The following is a 23,195-nucleotide window of genomic DNA, read 5'->3' on the forward strand; positions in this document are numbered from 1 at the left end:
TATCCTTCCTTTCCCTTCACCCAACATCTACTTAGGTTTTCTTGTTTCTCTTCTTTTCATTTTTCAGTCGTAGAAGACAACTATACATGTGTTTAATGGCTTGTAAAGTGTTTTATATATTTTATAATTTTCCCAGACCAGGGGAGTAAGCCTGTTGTCCTTGAAACTGTCAATAGACTAGAACAGGAACTGGGAAACTATGACTTGTGGGCCAAATACAGCCCACTACCTCTTTTTGTAAATAAAGTTTTATTGAAACACAGTCACATCTATTCATGTTCATATTGTCTATGACTGTTTTCTTGCTATAATGGCAGAGTCAAGTAGTTGTAGCACTAATAGCCCTTTGCAGAAGAAGTTTGCTGATCCTATTCTAAAACCGTGAAAATTATCTTCAGTCATTAAGGATACAGATGTTACTAAGAACCCCTTTTTAGTTATGTTATGATGATGATGATCATGACAGTCAATTCTTCTGGTAGAGGTGATAATTAGCAACAAACAACTAAACACTAGGGGAGGAGAAACAAAAGACTAACAAAAGATCTGCAAGCTAGACATCCAGGGCCTGATTGCATGATAAACATTACCAACATAGGAAATGGGGGAACCATCCTGGCTCTGAGCAGTAACCCGGTGAGACCCTGCCCTGCCTCCCAGCCTACCTGTTCTGCCAGCCAGGCAATGTGCTTAACCTCCTTGCTGCCTCCTGCTGTACTGGTTGCACCAAGCATGGCATTGAGTTCAGCCAACACCTGTGGGAGGAGAGCCATTATGTTGGTGTGGATAGCTACGAACCAGGAGTGTGCTGTGGCTGTATCCTTGCAACGTAGGATCAACGTGTTCCTGCTATCAGGAGAATGTAGCTCTATCAATCTGTGTGGAAAAAGAAAAAAAAAAGTGAGCTAGATCAGAAGCCATCAAACCTGCCATGGTTTAACATACATAACTGAAAATCTACTTTTACATTCCAGAATATAAATACTTTCTCTTAATTCCTTAGGGTCCAGTTCCAGAGAGATCCACATGTGGAAAGATCATCATCGGAAAGACTAACTGCTGGGTCTGTTGTTTCAGTATTAATATAATGATCTATGATAAGGGAACCTGCTATAGAGTCTGTGGTAGAGCACTGCACTTTGCCTTAATTTCCATGTCAAAGAAATGGAAAGCGTGCTTGTTGAATCTCATAGGCACATTGTAAAGAAAGAACTAATATTTTTTTAAATACTTAGAAAACTCTGGTATACAGTATTGCTAGGTATATAGAACCTACTGCCAAACAGTGAACTGAAATTTCCACTGTGTGAAATAAAGAAAATAGCTGAAGAATGACTCTTCACGAAAATTTGAAATTGTTTTTGAGGGTCTGGGTAACATTATATGATTAAATCATCCACTGAGTCATGGTAGAAGAATAGTTAAGAGATCTTCAACTCTGTGACTATTATTTGTTAATACTCAACTGTGAACAATCTATACTTCAAAAGTAACCTTTAGGAATTATGTAAATTTTTTAAAAAGTACACTCAACAAATTCCTTATAAAGCAATTTGTTGGGTACTATTTCGTGTTTTGATCAAAGTTTTTGCCAAGATGAATTTTAAAAATCATTCAATAAATGACTAACATATATACACTGCTGTGTTCTAACAGTGAACATACATATCTTTTAAAATGGAAAAATAATTTGGTAGGCTGGAAATTGACAAACTGCCACTGACCAAGGAGAGATCTTTTTATTCTTTCATCTTTCTGAAGATAGTTTTTTCTTCCTTGCAGCACTGTAACCAGATCCCACACCACCTGTCAAAGATGACCAGTTTACATGTACACTAGCATTTCTGCCTTGAAGCTTGCATCCCTCTCTTTTGTCCTGTTTAGAAATTCCTTTACAATTCCAAATATTTTAATTTGCCATACTTAATATGGCAAATATTCATTCTCATTTGAACTCTGGTCAGTCCACCCTTTCTTTCTTTCTTTTTTTTTTTTTTTACACGTGCCTCTCACTGTTGTGCCCTCTCCCGTTGTGGCGCACAGGCTCCGGACGCGCAGGCTCAGTGGCCATGGCTCACGGGCCCAGCCGCTCCACGGCATGTGGGATCTTCCCGGACCGGGGCTCGAACCCGTATCCCCTGCATCAGCAGGCGGACTCAACCACTGAGCCACCAGGGAAGCCCTACCCTTTCTTAAATAAACATTTATTGAGGACCTACTGTATGCCAGATACTATGCTTGACACGGTGTTAGAGATACAGCAGTGAAAAAGGCAAAAAAAACTAGTCTCTACTCTCACTGGGACTATCATCTAATGGGGAAGGCAGAAAATTTATAATTAACTAATACACAATTACAGGTTACAAAAACTACTTCTATAAAGAACTGTGATGACTACCACAAAGTTCCTGGCTAAAAAAGGCACTCCCAAGATGGTAGTAGCAAAGCAGGACTGCAAAGGAGGCCTCTACACCTCTGGGGCACACTTACCAAGCTGGTGTCATGCTGTGAGTCAATTTATAAACACATCTATCTGGTACCTACCTACTTACCCACTCACGTGCCCTCCCACTAGACTTACCCTTCTAGCTACCTGAAGGTCTAGCCACCAGTCTAGCCATGTTTTATATGCCTTCACAGTTCTAGGGCAATAGCCAAGTAGGCCAGAAAGTTCTAGAAAATAGTCAAAACATAAAATAAGATCTGTGACCAGCCAAAACACTTCACAAAGCCCACACTTGAAGTATCTTTAGACAGCAAGTCATAAGCTATCCTGCTTTCTGTTTTAGTTACAGTTCTGATGAATTTATTTGATTTCCTATCCTACAGCTAAATACAGTGAGAAGTAGCTTGGGATTAAAATTTAGAGGGTTTTGAATAGCAGGTTAAGTCTGAATATTAATTGGTAAGCAACATGGAATCAGTGAGGATTCTCAACAAGGGAACGATATGATCAAAACAATGAATTAAAAATAATTTTATGAGATATCTGTACACCTAGGTTCACAGCAGCATCATTCACAATAACCAAAAGGTGGAAGCAACCCAAATGATGTCCATTGATGGATGGATAAACAAAATGTGATATATATATATCGCACAAGCTACTTGGCGTGGCCAAAAAAATAATAATAATAATAATATTAATAATTTATGGTGGGATATCAGATAGATTACAATAGAGAAATGGCCCGGGGAGGTTTAATTGGACCCAAGAAGGATGAGACTACACAGAGCTCACCAGCAGGACACATTCCTAGTCAGGTGGAACACCTCCATCCTAAAAGCTCAGCAAAAGTAGAAGAAGAAAAGAGATTTCTGACAAATAGCTTAACATTCACGTTGACCTTTATTTAGTCCTCTATATTACTTTATAATGTTTTTTCTTTTTAATGTTATTTTCCAGTATATCAATTGTTGCCGTCATGGTCCTTAACATAAATATTTGTTGGCTAAAAAAATGATTATATTTTCTAGAGGCTTCCCTGGTGGCGCAGTGGTTGAGGGTCCGCCTGCCGATGCAGGGGATGCGGGTTTGTGCCCTGGTCCGGGAGGATCCCACATGCTGCGGAGCGGCTGGGCCTGTGGGCCATGGCCGCTGAGCCTGCGCGTCCGGAGCCTGTGCTCCTCAACGGGAGAGGCCGCAGCAGTGAGAGGCCTGCGTACTGCAAAAAAAAAAGATTATATTTTCTAAAAGAAAAATAGTTATACATTTATTATGGGAAGATTTAAAATAGTATATTACACTTACTCCCTGGCTCTGAACTCCTGGCAACTGCTGATCCTTTTACTGTTTCCAAGGAATCATACAGTACGTAAGCTTTTCAGACTGGCTTCTTTCACTTAGCAATATGCATTTAAGGTTCCTCCATGTCTTCTGTGGCTTGACAGCTCACTTTTTATCACTCGATAATATTCTACTGTCTGGATGAACCACAGTTTGTTTATCCATTCACCTATTTATTGAAGGACCTCTTGGTTGTTTTCAAGTTTTAGCAATTACGATTAAAGCATTTGTGTGTAGGTTTTTGTGTGGACATAAGTTTTTGACTCCTTTGTGTAAATACCAAGGAGCACAACTGCTGGGTCACATGGTAAGACTATGTTTAGCTTTGTAAGAAACTGTCAAACTGTCTTCCAAAGTAGCCGTACCATTTTGCGTTCCTACCGTCAATGAATAAGCCTTCCTGTTACTATACATCTTTGCCAGCATGTGGTACTGTCAGGTGGATTTTGGCCATTCTAATATGTGTATAGTGGTAACTCATTGTTTTAATTTGCAATTCCCTAATGGCATATGATTTGAGCACCTTTCATATGCTTATTTGCCATCTATAGTTCTTCTCTGGTGAAGTGTCTGTTCACGTCAGATCTGTTGTCCATTTTAAAATTGGGTTGTTTTCTTATTGTTGAGTTTTAGGAATTCTTATTTTATTTATTTATTTATTTATTTATTTTTTGCGGTACGCGGGCCTCTCACTGTTGTGGCCTTTCCCATTGCGGAGTACAGGCTCCGGACGCGCAGGCTCAGCGGCCATGGCTCACGGGCCCAGCCGCTCCACAGCATGTGGGATCCTCCCGGACCGGGGCACGAACCCGTGTGCCCTGCATCGGCAGGTGGACTCTCAACCGCTGCGCCACCAGGGAAGCCCTAGGAATTCTTTGTAAATTTTGGATATCAGTCCTTTACCTGATATGTATTTCACAAAGATTTTCTCCCAGTCTGTAGCTTATCTTTTCGTTCTTTTAACAGCGTGTGACGGTTAATTTTATGTGTCAACTTGACTGGGCTAAGGGATGTCCAGGTAGCTGGTAAAACTTTATTTCTGTGTGTGTCTGTGAGGGTGTTTCTGGAATAGATTAGCATCATCAGTAGACTGAGTAAAGAAGATGGCCCTCGACAATGCAGGTGGGCATCATCCAATTCACCGAGGGCATGAATAGAATAAAAAAGCGGGGGGGGGGCCACGTTTGCTCTCTTCTTTTTTTTTTTTTTTTTTTTTTGCGGTACGCGGGCCTCTCACTGTTGTGGCCTCTCCCATTGCAGAGCACAGGCTCCGACGCGCAGGCTCAGCGGCCATGGCTCACGGGCACAGCCACTCTGCGGGATGTGGGATCTTCCCGGACTGGGGCACGAACCCGTGTCCCCTGCATCGGCAGGTGGACTCTCAACCACTGCGCCACCAGGGAAGCCCTTGCTCTCTTCTTGAGTTGGGACAACCATCTTCTTCTCCTGCCCTCACACACTGGAGTTCCTGGTTCTTGGGCCTTTGAACTTGGGGTAAATTATATGACTGGTTTTCCTGTTTCTCCAGCCTGCAGACAACGGATCATGGGACTTCTTGGTCTCCACAATTGCATGAGCTAATTCCTATAATAAATAAATAAATCTATCTAACTATTTATCCATCCCATTGCTTCTTTCCCTGGAGAACCCCAGTACACAGTGTCTGTTACAGAGCAGAAGTTTTTAATTTTAATGAAGTTCAACTTATCAATTTTTTCTTTTATGTACTGTGCTTTTGGTGCTGTATCTAAGAAGTCACCACCAAACTTTAAAGGGAATGTTTAAAAAGCATAATCCTATCAGCTCAGGGAGAAGAGGAGAAGAGCAACTACAACAAAATTTGGGAAGCTGGCAAACAGACAGAGCAGACCTAAGAAGAGTGGGGAGAGTCAAATCCAAGCCGATGCATGTTGCAGAATCCTGAAGAGGCTGGGGAACTGGAGGCACCAGTTACCTCTGGAAGTGGGAGTAAAGCACTCAGCTAGAATAAAGAGGCCGGCTGATTGTTTCAGCATTCCCCACCCCCAGCGGCCAGTGACTGCCCCACCCTCAACCCAGAAGAAGATCCGTATCCACCCTCATTCCACCAAACTGAGTGCAAGAGCCAGTGATGTCCTTAATTCAGACCCTATACCAGGCTAGTTGTTTTCTACAGAGGCTATTTATTTCCAGCTGGTTGTTTTGGCACTGTAACCAGCTTAACATCCTTAATCGCATGCTAAAAGTTGTTGCAAAACTATGACAAAAAATTTCTTTCACTCCTCCTACTGACCTACTTAGCGCTAAAGGCAGCAATCAGCTCATCCTTCTCCGGACACAAAACTTTCACCTTCTGAAAAAGCCTTTATACCTCATACAGTTCCTGGGAGAGTCTCTCAGACACAGCTCCTTTGCCACAGTTTAAACTCTGAAAATCCCGATGTTCAAGATCCTACTTATTAATAACTGAAAGAAAGGAAAATAAGTCTGATATAAAGTAAACTTAACCTGATTAAGCAGGAAAAGATCATGGGACCACTAGGCTGGAAAAAGATGAAAACAGGAAATAAAAGAGTTCCCAGGACAGAATCACCAATTTTTCATGAAAAGAGAAATTTTGCAGTGTTTCTTAAAAAGTGATTGTAAAATAGAAAATGTAATTAGAAGAAACAGAAAATAAACTCCAAAATAGGACTAATGATTCTAGGATCCAGAAGTCTGTCTGCCTTTGAAGAAGCAGCCCCTAGAGCTGATAAAGGGGACAAAGTGTTTCCTAACATCTACTGCTGTTTTAAAAGACAAATTCAAATGAAAATTCTACGAATAAAAGTTTGGAGGCAGTCTGCCAGTCACTGTTTGGGCCCACAGGAGAGAGGAGGAGACAGCTACAGTGTGAAGAGTTCTGGCCTCTGGTCAAACCACTGAGGATTTCCTGAGAGTTGCAATTACATTCTGATCATATGAATCAGATCATATTTAGGTCCACAGGAGCATAGGATTCTTAAGTCTAGCCTGTTTATTTCTTCTGCTTAGTAAAGTCTTTGACATAACTTATGTGTTCAATTTAGTAATAATCATGTTGTTTTATACATCATAAAGCCAAAATTTACCTTTTACATGGAAAACAGCCAAAGTGAAGATGACCCAGACATTGTGAACCAGCTCAGTGCTAACAGATTTACATTTCCGAAAAGCAGCGTTTAAGAACACCCTGTCCGCGCTAAACTCCGCACTGCCCACAATGCTGTTTGCTAAGGAACAGGCTCATGTTCTCTCCCTGGACTTTGTCATTATTTATTTAGCTTTCACTTTCCACAATGAACCGCTTATAACTATCAGAAGCATCTAGTGAGGTCTTGAGGACTAGAGGTGGAAGAAGCGAATAAACTTCCTCCCCCTCTTATTCATTCTGATGGTCAGCACTTTTTCTCAGCTTTAGATAGTGGAACTAAATCAATGTAGTAAAACAGAAAAAAAGAACGCTTTCCTCTCATGTCAAATAAGTTTTTTACCTAGAAAGTGAAGTCTTTACATTAAAATGAAGGATGAACCACAAAGAGATTCCACTACACACCCATCAGAATAGTTAATATTAAGAAGACTGACACTACCAAGCTGGCAAGGATGTGAAGCAATGGAAACTCTCGCACACTGCTGGTGGGCATGTAAAATGGCACAACCACTCTGGAAAAAAGCCTGGCAGTTTTTTAAAAAAACTAAACATACACTTACCCTTTGAGCCAGCAGTTTCACTCCTAAGAATTTATCCAAGAGAAATAAAAACGTATGCCCACAAGAGTTGTACAAAAATATTCATAGTAACTTTATTAATATTAGCTCGAAACTGGAAATAGCTGAGGTATCCATGAATAGGAAAATGGATAAAGAAACTATGTTATATTCATAAAACATAACACTACTCAGCAATAAAAGAGAAACAGGTATTGTTACATGCAACAAGAAGAATGAATCTCAAAATTCTTACGCTGAGTTAAATAATTCTATCACAAAAAAGTACATATGATATGACTACATCTACATGGAGTTTTAGAATAGTTGAAACAGATCTATGACAGCAAGTCAGAACAGTAGTAGCCTTGGAAGGTGGGAGAGGGAATTGACTGGGAAGGGGCAAAAGAAAACTTTCCAAGGTAACAGTAATGTCCTGTATCTTGATAGGCTTGGGTTACATAATTTTACGCATCTGTCAAAATTTAGGATTTGTGTATTTTATTGTATGCAAATATTGTCTCAAAAGAAAAAAGCTGCAACGAAAACACTGAACTCTGTATGCACGCTTGAGTAGAGAGAAGTATTCTAGTGTGTGCAATTCACTTTGAAATGCATCAAAGAAAATTAAGATGGATTGATGGATGGATAGGTGGGCCAATCCATGATAAAGTATATATAGTAAAATGTTAATGGTAGAATCTAGGTGGTGGAAAAATGAGTGTTGACTATAAAATTGTTTCGACTTTGCTGTATATTTGAAGATTTTCATAATAAATTGTTAGGGAAAAAATGATGATGGGAATCCACTTGCCTATGTAGGGCTTAAATACCAGATTCATAATTATTTTCCAGATTAGGGCACATCTAAGCCTATTCCTTGTCAGAGTTTTACAAAAGACCATGTGGAAGATTAAGATTTTCAAATAGAAATATGGTCAGTTATATAAGGCTACAATATGATAAATATCTTGGTGACAGACGTCCTGATGAAACTTATTTTTGCTGTTCCTAAATGAACTGTTTTTCTCCATGGCTTTAAATGTTGCAGCTGTGTTACCTGTCATGACATTTCCTTTGACAGAGCTGAGATAAATTTAAGGATCAAAGAGCTCCAAGTGATTTTACAGATACTATCTTATTTTTCCTTGAAGTAAAAGAACAGAGTTGAGCAAGCATTATTATGTCCATTTTACAGAAAGAAAAAAACAGGAGGACAGAGAAATTAAGGGACTTATTTAAGGTCAGAAGGACACCAACAGCACCTACAATAATAATATATTGAGAGCATACTATGCCAATTTTATAATTGTTCTCTTATTTAATCCTCATATAACCTTTCATTTTATATAGGAGGAAACCAAGGTTTATGAAAACAAATAGTTTGCCTAAAGTTACAAAGTCTATCACCCTAACTTCAGTCTAATTAGTCAATGGCTCTGAACATTTTTTTCTACCAAGACACTTAGGATAGATGTTAACATTCCTGTGGGTATAACCAAAGTTAAGCATAATTTTGCCAGGTACCTGCAATTCTACTGCTTTTCTTTTTCTCTAGAAAGCACACTGGAATGCAAGTAAGAGTGACATAAGAATAACCTTGAAGCTCTTCCAATTTATATTTTACAAAAAGCAGATTATTTGCAAATTTGGGGGTTTTTTCTTCTTTTTTTGGCCACGCCATGCAGCATGCTGGATCTTAGTTCCCCAACCAGGGATCGAATCCGTGCCCCCTGCACTGAGAGCACTGCACACAGAGTCTTAACCACGCGACCACCATGGAAGTTCCCAAATTTGGTATTTTAAGTAACTTTGGAAACGAATTACTTTGCAGCATTAAGCCTGATAATCTGCAAAAGCCTAACTCTTCTAAGACCTATCCTTGTAGAGTAATAAGTAGACTGATCATCTTACTGAAGAGCACGGTGTGATACAACTCTTATAGCCCAAACTGCCCTCTCCTGTTGGTTCTGAAATCTACTTCAAACTTGACCATCCACCAAATGTCTTTAGCATATACGCTAAAGAGAATGCAGCCCCAAGTTTGAATAAAGGTCAAGGTTATTGAGCTCTAAAAGATGTCTTAGTGGATGATGAACTAGCACCACTTTCAGCAATACAGCCAAGTCATATCACCTTCCTCCTTCCTTCTCTCCCTCCCACAACCCCAGTGTGCTATAGAAATATATCAGCAGCACTACAGGTGCTGTAGACTGAATGTTTGTGTCCCTGTCTCAAATTCATATGTTAAAATCCTAACCCCAAATGTGACAAAATTAGAAGATGGGGCCTCTGGGAGGTGATTAGATAGTGAGGGCAGAGCCCTCACAGATGGGATTAGTGCTCTCATGAGAGAGACCCCAGGGAGCTGTCTAGATTTCTCTGCCGTGTGAGGACGTAGCAAGAAAATGACCAACTATGAATCAGGAAGTGGGCCTTCGCCAGACACTAAATATGCCAGTGCCTTGATCTTAGACTTCCAAGGCTTTTCCCTAACTGTGAAAAATAAATTTCTGTTGTTTATAAGCCACCCAGTTTATGGTATTTTGTTACAGCAGCCTGAACAGACTAAGACAACAATCTATTCTCATTCTCAGAAATGACTTATAGGGACTTCCCTGGTGGCACAGTGTTTAAGGATCCGCCTGCCAATGCAGGGGACATGGGTTCGAGCCCTGGTCCAGGAAGATCCCACATGCCTCGGAGCTACTAAGCCCATATGCCACAACTACTGAGCCTGGGCTCTAGAGCCCGCGAGCAACAACTACTGAAGCCCACGCGCCTAGAGCCCGTGCTCCGCAACAAGAGAAGCCACTGCAATGAGAAGCCCACACATTGCAATGAAGAGTAGCCCCCGCTTGCCGCAACTAGAGAAAGCCCGCGCACAGCAAGACCTAAAGCAGCCATAAATAAATAAATAAATAAATGTATTTATTAAAAAAAAGAAATAATTTATTATGAAGGGACTTAGCCTGAATACTTTCCTCAGCCTGACAATCAGTTGACAAATTTAATGTCTATTTGTTCTCTTTATCACATTGTAACTCTATTCTAATTCCTTCTCTATAGCCCTAACTACATAATTTCTTTTAAGTCCATGATTAACAGATCAAAGTCTCTACTTAAATATATCTCATTTGAGAAAAAAATTTTAATTTGGATTTAAGAGGCAGAGTTGATTATTTACTTTACAAATTAATTCTTTTTTCTTTATTTTTATTGGAGCACAGTTGCTTTACAATGTTGTGTTAGTTTCTGCTGTACAACAAAGTGAATCAGCCACACATATACATATATCCCCTCTTCCTTGGATTTCCTTCCCACTTAGGTCACCACAGAGCATTGAGTAGAGTTCCCTGTGCTTTACAGTCTATTCTCATTAGTTATCTATTTTATACATAGTAGTGTTTATATGTCAATCCCAATCTCCCAATGTATCCCCCCCCGACCCTGGTATGCATAAGTACAAACTAGATTCTTACTGTATGAAAAAAAAAAGCATTTCTTTAAAGATCAAGCTGTTCTGTATTTATATATGATTCAATATACACACAATCTTTCACAAATAAACCTGTATATAACAAGAAGTAATTTCTATGTCTTGAACTTTTAAAAGAAAGCAAATAAAAATAATACAAATATATCAGAATGTAATTTTCAAAATATGTATACGTGGGAATTCCCTGGCGGTCCAGTGGTTAGGACTCCACACTTTCACCTCTGAGGGCTCGAGTTCAATCCCTGGTCATGTAACTAAGATCCCACAAGCTGCATGGCGTGGCCAAAATATATATATATGTATGTATACAAAGTTAGCAGTTAAGACTTTTTTTTTTTTTTTTTGCGGTACGCAGGCCTCTCATGTTGTGGCCTCTCTCATTGTGGAGCACAGGCTCCGGACGCGCAGGCTCAGCGGCCATGGCTCACGGGCCCAGCCACTCCGCAGCATGTGGGATCCTCCCGGACCAGGGCACGAACCCGTGTCCCCTGCATCGGCAGGCGGACTCTCAACCACCGCGCCACCAGGGAAGCCCAGTTAAGACTTTTTAAGCTACTATTTCTTGAGAACCTACTATGTGTTTGGCTCTATACAAAGGGCTTCATGTGTGTTATCCCATTTAATCTGCACACTGAGTTAAGCATTCTTCTTCTTTTTTTTTTTAATCACCGAGAATACGGAGGTTTATAGAGGTGAAGGAACTCGCTCAGAGCCTTCCTTGGAGCAGGTGGCCTAGTTTGGATTCAAACCAAGGTCTGTGTGATTGCAGAGCTCAACTCTTTCCAGCATACACATAATATATTATAGAGCAGGAGCTTCCATGTCCCCACGGCCTAAAATGCCCAAAAAGGTCATTCAGCTTCTTGCTGTCTTCTGTGAACCATCCCATCCTGATTAGGCACCTGGCTGTGCATTCAGATCAGAGGAGACCATAAAAGTGAAAGTATATTATAAAAAGTTTGTCCTTAACTATGTCTTTGGACTAGTTTCTTTATCTCTTTTTTTCCCCTAATCTCTAACCTAACACTAGGTTTACCAGTACCACGTCATGGCATTAAAGAAGACAAAGTCATAGAACCCAAATGGTGATAGAACTAGGAGGGACATTAGAAATTATCCAATCCAATGCTCTCATTTCACAAATGAGGAAACTGAGGTCAAAAGAAGCTAACTTGCCACAGTCACGTTACTAGCTGATGCAGCCTGATCTATAATGAAGATCTCTGATTCTTTTTTCTTTTTTTTTAAGATCTCTGATTCTTTACACTAACCATAGTATAAGGAATTTCCTCCTAGGAGATATTTTTTTAAATTTCTTGGACAAGACTTTTTCGATTATTAAGTAATATTCATAATGAATAAACTAATAGTAACACTCTAGAAAGGTTTAAAATGAAAAGTAGAAGCCTCTTCTTTCCTTCTACCTTCTAATCCCATTTCATTCCCCAGGCATAACCATCATTAAGCTTCTTGTGTGTTCATCCAAAACTGATCTATATATGTACATATATGTGTGAAGTAATTTAAATATGGAAGTCCAAAAATGATTCTCTCATCTCAGACTGATGTTTTCCTCTATATAGTTTAGTCAACAGTCATATTATTGCATAAAAATACGCAAAGGGAGAAAGTAATATTGCAACATATCTGTAAGTTTGCAAAGCTGTGAGTACGATGTTCTCCTTAGGTACAGCTCACCTGTTTTCCAGGTCCGGCATGCTTAGGTTTCTAGCAGCAAAGCACATTTTGAGAGGGATGACCTTCCTGTCCTTGGTGCTGTTCTGGTGTTTTGGAGAACCGGAGTCCTCACTGCCACTAAAGCTTGGCGACTGGGGAGCTGCACCTTCCCATGGCAGATCTGATACTAACGATGGCTTCTTGATATATGGCGTTACTTCTCGGATGAATTTAACTATGAACAAAAATCAAAGAAGAAGGTTAGTATTTTTGCTTCCTATGAAAAATAACAACTGAAATATATACATACACGAATTATCTGGCATGAAGTGAAAAAATACACGAAGTTAAAGAGCCAGCACACAGAATCTTAGGATTGGAGGGTGCTTTAAGAGCATGTAATCCAAATGATATACCACTACTCTATCCTAAAAACTTTAACTTCTGAGTCTTTGCATATTGTTGCTTCTGCTTAGGACTCCTTTCTCCCTCTGTCGGCCTTGCCAACTCTACTCAAGAGTCACCTCCTCAGCAGCCTTTCCTGTTCACTCTCTCCAGGGTATTACCATTACTCTTCTGTAGCAACCTCTAAGCACCCTGGGTTGTAATCCTTTGTTAATACTTCAGTTCCCTGCTGGCTGTGAGTTCCCCAAAGGCAGGGTTTACAATTTATTCAATCTTGGTGTCTAACACCCAGACCAGTGCCTACTCAGTAAATGTTTGAATAAATGAGTGAAGGAAAAAATAAACAATTAAATACCTGAATTATCTCAGAAGTTGGCCATCACGAATGAATCTGGAGATAGATTCAGTACCTCCTGAGACAGCCCCATCTAGCTTTAGACAACTCAACATTTAGAAACTTGAAACTTCCACCCATTGGCTTGCTGACTACAGAGGCCATATAAAACAAACTTAATCTCTTCCACATGAGAACCCTTCAGATATCTGAAGACTGAGATGATCTCTCTCTTCTCCAGACTAAGCTATGTATCTCTACTTCAATTCGATTCAACTCAGTCAACATTTTTAGCTACCTTCCAAGTATCAGGCATTAGGCTAGCCACTGAGAATACAAGAGCAACTTAGGCATGGACCCTGCCTTCAAGGAATGCCCAGTCTAGTAAAGGAGACAGCTTTGGAAACAAACCATTATAGCTTTGAAAAACAAGTACAAAAACATAGTCAAAAACAAGGTATTTCTATTAACGGTAGCCCCAAATTAAGATATAGCTTTTAATATATGCGAAACGTTTTTCTTTTAAGTTCAATTTTAAGACATATAAAATACTTCTTTTACCTCATTTATGACTGGCAACTACTATCATTTGAGGCACTGTGCTCTTATTTCAAAAACTAGATAAACTGAAGATTATTAAATCCTTTTTTAGTAAAATCTTAAAAAGCATTAAAATGTCAATAAATTGTTGAATGTAGATAAATCGGTCACCATTTCCTCTTCTAACATCAATATATGTTACATCAGTAATCTACCTCCTCTAAAATTCCACTGTGGTAGGTCATTAGAGTAGTACCATGGGAACTGAAAAACTAGAAAGATATGATCATTATCAATGCTTATCAATGTCATAATAGCTAGTATTAATATTTTATAGCATTAGAAGCTTTACAAACCTATGAAACTTTACTAAGAAATAGATTACTAAATCTAAAAAATGATCAGCTATGTTTCTAAAAACATAGCTAACAAGTCTTTAGAATATTGTTTCTTTTTTGAATAGGTAATACATGCATATAAAACAAAATTCAGGGTTTCCCTGATGGCTCAGTGGTTAAGAATCCACCTGCCAATGCAGGGGACAAGGGTTTGAGCCCTGGTCCAGGAAGATCCCACATGCCGCGGAGCAACTAAGCCGGTGAGCCACAACTACTGAGCCTGCGCTCTAGAGCCCACGAGCCACAACTACTGAGCCCGCGTGCCACAAGTACTGAAGCCTATGTGCCTAGAGCCTGTGCTCTGCAACAAAAGAAGCCACCGCAATAAGAAGCCCGTGCACCACAATGAAGAGCAGCCCCCGCTCGCCGCAACTAGAGAAAGCCTGCGCGCAGCAACGAAGACCCAAAGCAGCCAAAAAGAAATATAAATTAATAAAAGTAAAAAAAAAACCCGTGATATGGGACTTCCCTGGTAGTCCAGTGGGTAAGACTCTGTGCTCCCAATTCAGGGGGCCCGAGTTCGATCCCTGGTCGGGGAACTAGATCCCCGCGTGCTGCAACTAAGACCTGGTGCAGTCTAAATAAAAATAAAATCTTTAAATAAATTAAAAAAAAAGAAACTGTGATATATTTCAGAGTTATTTCACTTTTCCTGATAGTTAAAGATCATCCTCAAGGGCTTCCCTGGTGGCGCAGTGGTTGGGAGTCTGCCTGCCAGTGCAGGGTACGCGGGTTCGTGCCCCAGTCCGGGAGGATCCCACATGCCACGGAGCGGCTGGGCCCGTGAGCCATGGCCGCTGGGCCTGCGCGGCCGGAGCCTGTGCTCCACGGTGGGAGAGGCCACAACAGTGAGAGGCCCGCGTATTGCCAAAAAAAAAAAAAAAAAAAAAAAAAAAAAGGATCATCCTCAAAATGCTTAAACTCTGATGTTTATAGTATTTTAGTTGTTTAGTTGCTGAAGTTAATCTTTCTTTTACGCACTGCTCGCTCTTACTGAAAATGAAGGGGGTTCTCCCCCACCCTAAAAGCATCATATAATCCCTTCTCTTTAGAGTGCAAAAAACATATACATGTACTGTACACACACCTGGAAAGACATCTGGGAAGATTTTCAGCAAAATATCAATAGTGCCTAGAAATATGCATAGGACTGCTTTTTTTTTTCTTTATGTAGTTGTGTATATCTGAAACTTTGATGAGCCCATATCATTTATACAAAAAACAAAAAACCTTATTTAAGAAAGGAAGAAAATTTATTCCGAAAACTTGCTCTAACTTTAAACATGGAACTACCTTAAACTAAAACCTTGTTGAACCTTCTAAAACTATAATGCACGGTATAGGATTCAAAATCCAACTGATTCTTATTGAATTCCATGCTCTAATGAATAAGGTTACAGGGGTCCATGTATATTAACAAGGTATACTGCTATCCTGGTTTGGGGCATTAGGCAGCATCTGATTTTAAACTGATGCCATTTATGTGGCTTTTAAAAACTTATCCAAAAGATACTTTATAGTGCAGAAGTAGCCTACGGCTGTAAACACAAGTATTCTGGTATATCAATCACCTTCCCTTATAAACATCAATCTCTCATATAATCATTATTTTCCTCTCTAATTTCTAATGCTTATCGTTTTCTTATCTCTTCAAGTGACCTTTACTCTGAGTTTAAGTGAAACTAAATGGATCAGACAATGTAGGGAGAATAGTGCCAATATTTCCCCTGCTTTTGTAAACAAGTTTGTTTCTGACCTATCCTTAGGGTGGAAGAGCTGGCTTTTCATTTGTCTCAAAAGTGAGTTACGTTGACATCACTGTTCAAGTATTCTCCCAAGAAGTTTCTCCTCGACCTCATCCCAAGCTCCTCCTCCAAATCAGGAATCTGATAGATGGCCACCAAAAGCATTAGGGAGGAATTACTTTATTTTTCATAAAAAGTCTTTTACATTCTCAACTTGCAGGTGTCTTTCAGCTCAAGTCTCTTGCCATTTAGGGTCTGAGTAGGCTGCACAGTCTAGGGTTTGGTGATGTAAAACCTACACGTGTTCAGAGTGACTCTGGTTTCATTATACCTTTCCATTTTAAAGTATCAATAACATTGCACATTCTCTAATTTATTGAACTCCTGCTATGTGCCAGGAACTGTTTTGGGAACCTAGAATAATATATCCATGAACAAAACATGCAAAAATAAAAAAGGATAAATGTAATGAATAAGTAAATTATATTCTAGAAAAACAAAAATTTACATTCACATAAACTTATGTTCATATATGTTCACATATATGAATGTTTTTTTATCAGCTCTATTCCTAAGTGCTCAAACTGGAAACAACCCAAATTTCCTTTAATGGGTGAATGGATAAATTGCAGTACAGCCAGGGAACAGAATATTACTCGGCAATGAAAAGGAAAATGAGAGGCTTCGCTGGTGGCGCAGTGGTTAAGAATCCGCCTGCCAATGCAGGGGACACGGGTTCGAGCCTTGGTCCAGGAAGATCCCACATGCCGTGGAGCAAATAAGCCTGAGAGCCACAACTACTTAACCCGCGTGCCACAACTACTGAAGCCCACGTGCCTAGAGCCCATGCTCCTCAACAAGAGAAGCCACTGTAATGCGAAGCTCGCGAACTGAAACAAAGAGTAGCCCCCGCTCGCTGCAAGTAGAGAAAGCCCATGCAACAGCAACAAAGACCCAACGCAGCCAAAAATAAATTTAAAAATAAATTAAATTTTAAAAAAAAGGAAAATTAACTGAGCAACTTGGATGAATCTCAAAGGTATTATGCTGAGTAAAAGAAGCCAGTGTCAAAGGGTTACATACTGCATGATTCTATTACTGAAAAGACAAAACTGTATGAAGACAGGCATGGGGAAGGTGTGATGAGTTTTTTTTGAGCGTAGAACTAGCCTATATCCTTATTGTGGTGATGGTCACAACAATTTACACATGGGTTAAAATTCACAGAAGTGTACACCATATGGGGGGGGAGACAATTTTACTGCATAATTTAAAAATAAAAATTAAAATAAGTAAATTATTGGGGCTTCCCTGGTGGTGCAGTGATTGAGAGTCTGCCTGCCGATGCAGGGGACATGGGTTCGTGCCCCGGTCTGGGAAGATCCCACATGCCACGGAGCGGCTGGGCCTGTGAGCCGTGGCCGCTGAGCCTGCGCATCCGGAGCCTGTGCTCCGCAACAGGAGAGGCCACAACAGTGAGAGGCCCACGTACTGCAAAAAAAAAAAAAAAAAGTAAATTATATAGTCAGTTATGAAAAATTAAGTGTTATGGAAAAGGGTAAACAGTAAGGGAAGGCGGATCAGAGTGCTGCAAGGAGGTCAATTTGTGACTGTAAATAAGGTGGTTAGGTGAGCCGCCTTATAAAGACATTTGAGCAATGACTTAAAGGCGGCGGGGAATCAGTCAAGGGAATATTTGGGAGAAGCATTCCAGATGAGAGAAAAGTGTTAAATTAGTAAGGCCAGTGTGACTAGCACAGGGTAATAGAGGGGGAAAGAGAGAAAAGAGGGACATAAGGGTAGAGGGAATGGGAGGCAGCTCATGTAGGTCACTGTAAGGACTGTGGCTTTTATTCTGAATTGGGAAGCCATTGGGAGGTTTTAAGCTGAGCAGTGATATGATCTAACTTGTATTTTTTTTGGGGGGGGGTACGCGGGCCTCTCACTGCTGTGGCCTCTCCAGTTGCGGAGCACAGGCTCCGGACGCGCAGGCTCCACGGTATGCGGGATCTTCCTGGACCGGGGCACGAACCCGTGTCCCCTGCATCAGCAGGCGGACTCTCAACCACTGTGCCACCAGGGAAACCCTCTAACTTGTATTTTAATGATTCTCACTACTTTGTTGAAAATAGAGTGAAAGAAGGCAAGGGCAGAAGCAGGAAGACCAATTGGGAGGTTATTAGAGGTGAGAGATTATGGTAGTTAGAGCAGGGTGATAGGAGTGGAGGTGAGAAGGGTCAGATTCTCTACTGAAGGCAGATCTACTCAGATGCGCTGATAGACTGGAGAAGGGGGGTTGACTTATCCTTAGGGTGGATCAGGGGGCTGGGGAGAAGACAAGGAAGAGCAAAAGAGACAGGAGACCCACGAGAGACAAGTCTTCCACAGAAATACCGGCCTAAATTAGTACCAAGCTTACCCAAACTGGAAAATGCCTTGTCTTGATCTTACTCTCCCTGACTTGGTTCCTTCCTCTCTTTACCACTCCTTGAAAATAAGAACTTTATGCTTGCTGTTTCTATTTTCTCCTTTTGCTCCTTAATCTCTTCTGAATAAAACTGCATTCTAAACACTAGCTCATGTTTTCTTACTCACCCAATCTAAAGGCCCTTTTTCTCAATCCCTATTCTTGACCATTCCAACATCTGACAATACACTCTATCAACTGTTTTTACTCCTCTTTTCTGGCCATTTATTTTCTAATGCCTGCTTCCTCCTCCTAGCCCTACAGTGTATCTGTTCCCCAAAGCTCTGATTTTAGCACTTTCTGCTCACTTTATCCTCTACTCTCTAGCAACTTTTTAAAAAAATATTTATTTGGCTGCACCAGGTCTTAGTTGTGGCAGGCGGGCTCTTCAGTTGTGGCTCCAGGTCTCCTTAGTTGTGGCTCACCAGCTCCTTAGTTGCGGCATGTGGGCTCCTTAGTGTGGCATGTAAACTCCCGGTTGCGGCATGCATGTGGGATCTAGCTCCTTGACCTGGGATTGAACCCGGGCCCCCTGCATTGGGAGTGTGGAGTCCTATCCACTGCGCCACCAGCGAAGTCCCTCTCTAGCAACTTTCAGTGCTGGATTTTTAGATTTAACATACATCTCGAGAACCATTTTCTCTTTTTGGCCCTGATTTCTTTCACCAGAGTGCTGCCCCAACCCTTCAAACTTAACATATGCCCATGTGAACCGATCTTCATTATCTTTAATCTCCTCCTGTGTGCACTGATTAGCGTTAGCAGCACCATCTTCCTAGCCACACAGTGGCTAAACCAGTAGTGTAGCAAGTCTGGTGTAAAGCCCGATAATCTGAATTTTATTAAAGCTCCCCCAGGTGGTTGATTCTCATGCCCATGATGCTTTAGAAACCACTTCTCTAAACCTTTGTAGACTCCTCCCTCTCCCTAGCCCCCACATCCAATCAAGTGCCAAACCATCTCATCCCACCTCTGCAATTTTTCTCTAATTTACCTACTTCCCTCAATTCCCACTACCGACATGCTCTGGATCACCCAAACCATTGTAATGGCCCCGCCTTTTTTGGTAATTGTGGTAAAATACATATAACATAAAATTTACCATTTTAACTGTTTTTTACGTGTACAGTTCAGTGGCATCAAGTACTTTCACACTGTTGTGCAACCATCACCTCCATCCATCTCCAGAACTTTTTCATCTTCCCATACTGAAACTCGGTACCCTTTAAACAATAACTCCCCATTCCCTTTCCCCCAGCCTCTGGCAACCACCATTTTACCTTCTGCTGGCCTTATCCTTTCCCCTCAGATAATTACACTGGCAAGTACTGAAAAGAAAATGAAAACAAATATAAAAATTCCTGATTCTACCCCACTTCCTTCCACATGTTTTAGTCCTTTACTTAACATGGTAACATACATCTTCCCATGTTAAACAAACTCTTCATAAGCATCATTTTAAAATAGCTATAGAGCATTCCATCGTGTTTACCATAATTTATTTAGGCGCTCCCTAATTTATTGGGCACTTACTTTAAATAATGCTATAATAAATATATTTTTCAGGAGAGAAATTACTGTGTCAAAGGAATATTTAAGACTCATGATAAATATTGCAAATTTCTCCCCAAAAGGATTATACCATTTAATACCCCCACCAGCAGTATATGAGCATGTCCATGTCAGTAGACTTGTCAACAGGAAGTAACCTTATTTAAAACAATCTTCACTATTTTAATGGGTGAAAAATGTATATATATATATGGCAACCCAATCTTGATCTCCTGCTTCAACAAATGCAGGATGCTATTATTTTCTTCTCTTTAAAAGCAGGAAATTCACGTCTCTACACTTTTTTGTCTGAAGACACAGGAGGAGTGATTTGTGAGTTACGACAGTGAGGAGTTACAGAACGATCACCAGAACCTTAAATCTAACACAAATTTGAGCAATACTTCTTTGGATTTGCTGTACTAGCATTTCCAAAGTCATATTTAATTTCCCATTATTGCCTTATCATTTAACTCTGTGAAGTTAGCTCCTTTTTTCTTGCTAGTCATCAAGAGGAAAAAATCCCCAGCAAAGAAACCAAGCATGTCCTCAGAAGTTGTACATGTGCTTACGTGATTTCAACGTTCTGCATTTTTTTTTTTTTTTTTTTTTTGCGGTATGCGGGCCTCTCACTGTTGTGGCCTCTCCCGTTGTGGAGCACAGGCTCCGGACGCGCAGGCTCAGCGGCCATGGCTCACAGGCCTAGCCGCTCCGCGGCATGTGGGATCTTCCCGGACCGGGGCACGAACCCGTGTCACCTGCATCGGCAGGCGGACTCTCAACCACTGTGCCACCAGCGAAGCGCCAATGTTCTGCTTTAAAAAAATAACTATAGTTTGTGTTTGTCCTGAGATTTTCAGTTCACTTCATTACCCATCTTTCCTTCTCCACTTCACTCCAAGGCCTGTCCAAGTCAATAAAAATAGGAGATATATTCTTTCTGAGGATCTCAAATTACTACTAAGATGACATGGAGAATTCAAGTTTCCTTTTAAACCTCTTAGCTACAGTGGAATAAATCCAAACAAACCAGAAATAAGGTATCTCTGAAATTTGTTCCCAGCAATTAAAATTTCAGGATTTTAAAATTATAGCCCTTTATAATAAATTTATGCAAACTGGCAAAAAAAGATATTTTTTTGGCCTCAATCAAATTCTAACATGGATATCTATTACTTTTATTCAAAAGTATTAGCTTTCACGCTTTTATGTATACAAACATAGAACAAACTAGATTGACATAATTTGGGTCTTTGGACTATTTACTGTATAATTTCTCCTTGGTAGTCTTCTTCAACTACTAATCTTATATGGTAAAACCAGTTGTGGGTCATTTATAAAGTAAATATTTTAAAAATGAAGTTAAAGTGATTTTCATTGGAATGTTTCTTCAAACTGCAAAAGAATATGCAAGCTTTTCAATTTTTTATAAAAAAAAGTTTTAAACACCTTAGGTTTGCATTTTTAAATGTTTTTGTAAGGAAGACAGCTACCGGCAGATTTCCCTGTGGAAACTGCTAAATAGTAAGTATGTGTTTTTAGAATCCTTTATATAACTAATCCATAAACAGGAGACACTGCATTTGAAAAATTACTTCAAATTACATATTTTTCTTTTCCTTTTGGTGTTGAGATTTATATTTATTTCCTATGACAGATCTCTGTTTTTATAAGTCAATTCTACTTTTAGTATTTCTCCCTCCCCTGAAAGGAAGTACTGCTTTATGTGAAACAATGGTCCAATCTGTTTCATACCCTTCTTGCTTACTTCAAAACATACAAAGCAGAGGACTGTTGACAACAGTAGAAAAGTCTTGACCATCTATAGGATTAGAAAAAATAGAAAGATAAAGACTTTAATTTCATTTTCACTAGAGTAGAGACAATGAGAAAGGCAATTTGCATAAGGCTGGGTAGGAATAATTTATATTGCTTCTTAGTCTCCTGCTGAAATATGAAGGCAGAGGCTAGTTTTGCTTTGTTTTTTTTTAATAAACCCTATCAGATTCTTAAAAACATCATAAAATGACTCAAACTCTATAAAACCAAAGGTAAAACTAAGGGTATCAGAGTTGCTAAGTGAAAAAAGTAAGCTCTCAGTTTTATGTTTTAAAAAATTATATATACATTTGTATGTTCATAAAGTACTCAAGAAAAATATGCCAATTCGCACCAGGACATGGAAGCAACCTAAGTGTCCATCGACAGATGAATTGATAAAGAAGATGTGGCACATATATACAACGGAATATTACTCAACCATAAAAAGAAACAAAATTGAGTTATTTGTAGTGAGGTGGATGGACATAGAGTCTGTCATAGAAAGTGAAGTAAGTCAGAAAGAGAAAAACAAATACCGTATGCTAACACATATATATGGAATCTAAAAAAAAAAAAAAAAGTTCAGAAGAACCTAGGGGCAGGACAGGAGTAAAGACGCAGACGTAGAGAATGGACTTGAGGACACAGGGAGGGAGAATGGTAAGCTGGGATGAAGTGAGAGAGTGGCATGGACATATATACACTACCAAATGTAAAATAGATAGCTAGTGGGAAGCAGCCACATAGCACAGGGAGATCAGCTCGGTACTTTGTGACCACCTAGAGGGGTGGGATAGGGAGGAGATATGGGGATATATGTATATGTATGTATGGCTGATTCACTTTGTTATAAAGCAGAAACTAACACACCATTGTAAAGCAATTATATGCCAATAAAGATGTTAAAAAAAGTAAACAAAAAATGCCAATTCACTAATAATGGTTATATCTACATTGCAATTACAGTGACTTCTATTTTTGAAGTTAACTATTTCTACAATGTTTGAACTTTTAAATAAGCATATGTTCTATTAAATAATAATATTAAAATTAATTTTAAATATATGCCATCAAATAACAAAGAAAAACATGGATTAGAACATAATTTCAGAAAAAGATTCAATAGCAGAAACAACGACAATGGGGGAAAAGTCACTATTCAATAAATGCTGAAAGAACAGTGGGGTATCAGTATGCAATTGTCTTATATCTGTATCTCACACCCTACAATGCATTTGCTAACCTACAGTTGATGCCCTTTGG

General features: G+C 39.8%; 1 protein-coding gene across 1 annotated transcript in view; it reads right to left on the reverse strand.

The window, feature by feature from the left end:
* Positions 1-23,195, reverse strand: part of SNTB2 (syntrophin beta 2) — an 88,477-nt gene that overhangs the window by 34,934 nt on the left and 30,348 nt on the right. The window contains exons 2-3 of the mRNA XM_079724172.1: positions 12,693-12,906; positions 666-876 (exon numbers count right to left, since the gene is read on the reverse strand). Coding sequence (XP_079580298.1) covers positions 666-876; positions 12,693-12,906 — 425 coding nt within the window. The remainder of the gene's footprint in view (positions 1-665; positions 877-12,692; positions 12,907-23,195) is intronic.

Source organism: Hyperoodon ampullatus, assembly GCF_949752795.1.
Source record: "Hyperoodon ampullatus genome assembly, chromosome: 18".
Taxonomy (NCBI): Eukaryota; Metazoa; Chordata; class Mammalia; order Artiodactyla; family Ziphiidae; genus Hyperoodon; species Hyperoodon ampullatus.